Genomic DNA, 1,034 nt, shown 5'->3' on the forward strand with positions numbered 1-1,034 from the left:
AAAAAAAAAAAACAATAAACCACACTTATGCTTAGTATTACAATGCTTTAGAAAGCAAGCATATATAAAAAACCAGGAACCTTTTTACATGGTTTTGATACAGACGAGTAAAATACATGAATTTTCAAACAGGCTTTATACAAATTATACCAACAAGCACACATCGAGACCGTTTATTGTGGAATCTGGTTTCGTTAGGTGTTTAAAAAGCTTTAACAGAATACAAAAATTAAATAACAAACGTTAAGCAAATTCCGAGATATGTAAAATGCTGCATCAAGTCTAAAAACACCACGGATGAATAATTTCCTCTTCCGCTATCAAAATAAAAGTGCTTTTGTTATGAAACAATAGTTAATACAATGGGCTTTCCGAATTATTTGAAATAATTCTGTAATTCTGGTGAAGAAGCATGTTTTAGACATCCAACTGAATTTTGTGAACCGACGTATTTCAGTTTCTATCAAAAAGCGACTTTTACTTTGTAGCTCTAATTCACGCAGCTTCCGCTCGTCAGCTGCCATTAGTTGTAGCTTGTTGTAGCGATTTAGCTAACGCGGGCAGAGTGTAACTACGGCATTGACTGAACTTACCGAGGCAAAGAAAAAACGCAGCGACCAGTTTAAAGCCAACAACCACATAATGGTCTGACTTTACAGCAGTGGCTGCTGCTTTACCGGGAGAGTCTGACCCGCTCTGACTTAGCCGTCCACCTGCCTATAGATGGAAGCTCGTTCACCGCCAAGCAATAGCGGCCTCTAGTGGACACTGTTATTATTGCTGATGTAGAAAAAATGCTAGAGCTCAGTTTTTAGATTTACTGTAAGATACTGTAAAAAAAAAAAAAAAAAAAAAAGGGTTTCATTTTCCAGTTAATAATGCTTCAAAACCGGAAGCCTAATTTTTGCTTATTTTATTTTATAAACTTGAAATTATATTGTATAAATGTCTTATACAAAGAATAAACAAAGCTTAAACAATCTTATACAGCATTCAAACTGCAAGAAAAGGACAGACCTATATTGCACCCACAA

The 1,034-nt window shown here is 35.2% G+C and overlaps 1 protein-coding gene across 2 annotated transcripts in view; it reads right to left on the minus strand.

The window, feature by feature from the left end:
• LOC107088125 (beta-1,3-glucosyltransferase-like) overlaps window positions 1–728 on the minus strand; it is a 54,714-nt gene extending 53,986 nt beyond the window's left edge. For both annotated transcript variants that reach the window (XM_015380074.1, XM_015380073.1), the window contains exon 1: window positions 594–728. In XM_015380074.1, coding sequence (XP_015235560.1) covers window positions 594–641 — 48 coding nt within the window. In that variant the 5' untranslated portion in view covers window positions 642–728. The remainder of the gene's footprint in view (window positions 1–593) is intronic.
• Between the last annotated feature and the right edge of the window lie 306 nt (window positions 729–1,034).

The sequence above is a fragment of the Cyprinodon variegatus genome, unplaced genomic scaffold (genome assembly GCF_000732505.1).
Source record: "Cyprinodon variegatus isolate N-32 unplaced genomic scaffold, C_variegatus-1.0 Scaffold207, whole genome shotgun sequence".
Taxonomy (NCBI): Eukaryota; Metazoa; Chordata; class Actinopteri; order Cyprinodontiformes; family Cyprinodontidae; genus Cyprinodon; species Cyprinodon variegatus.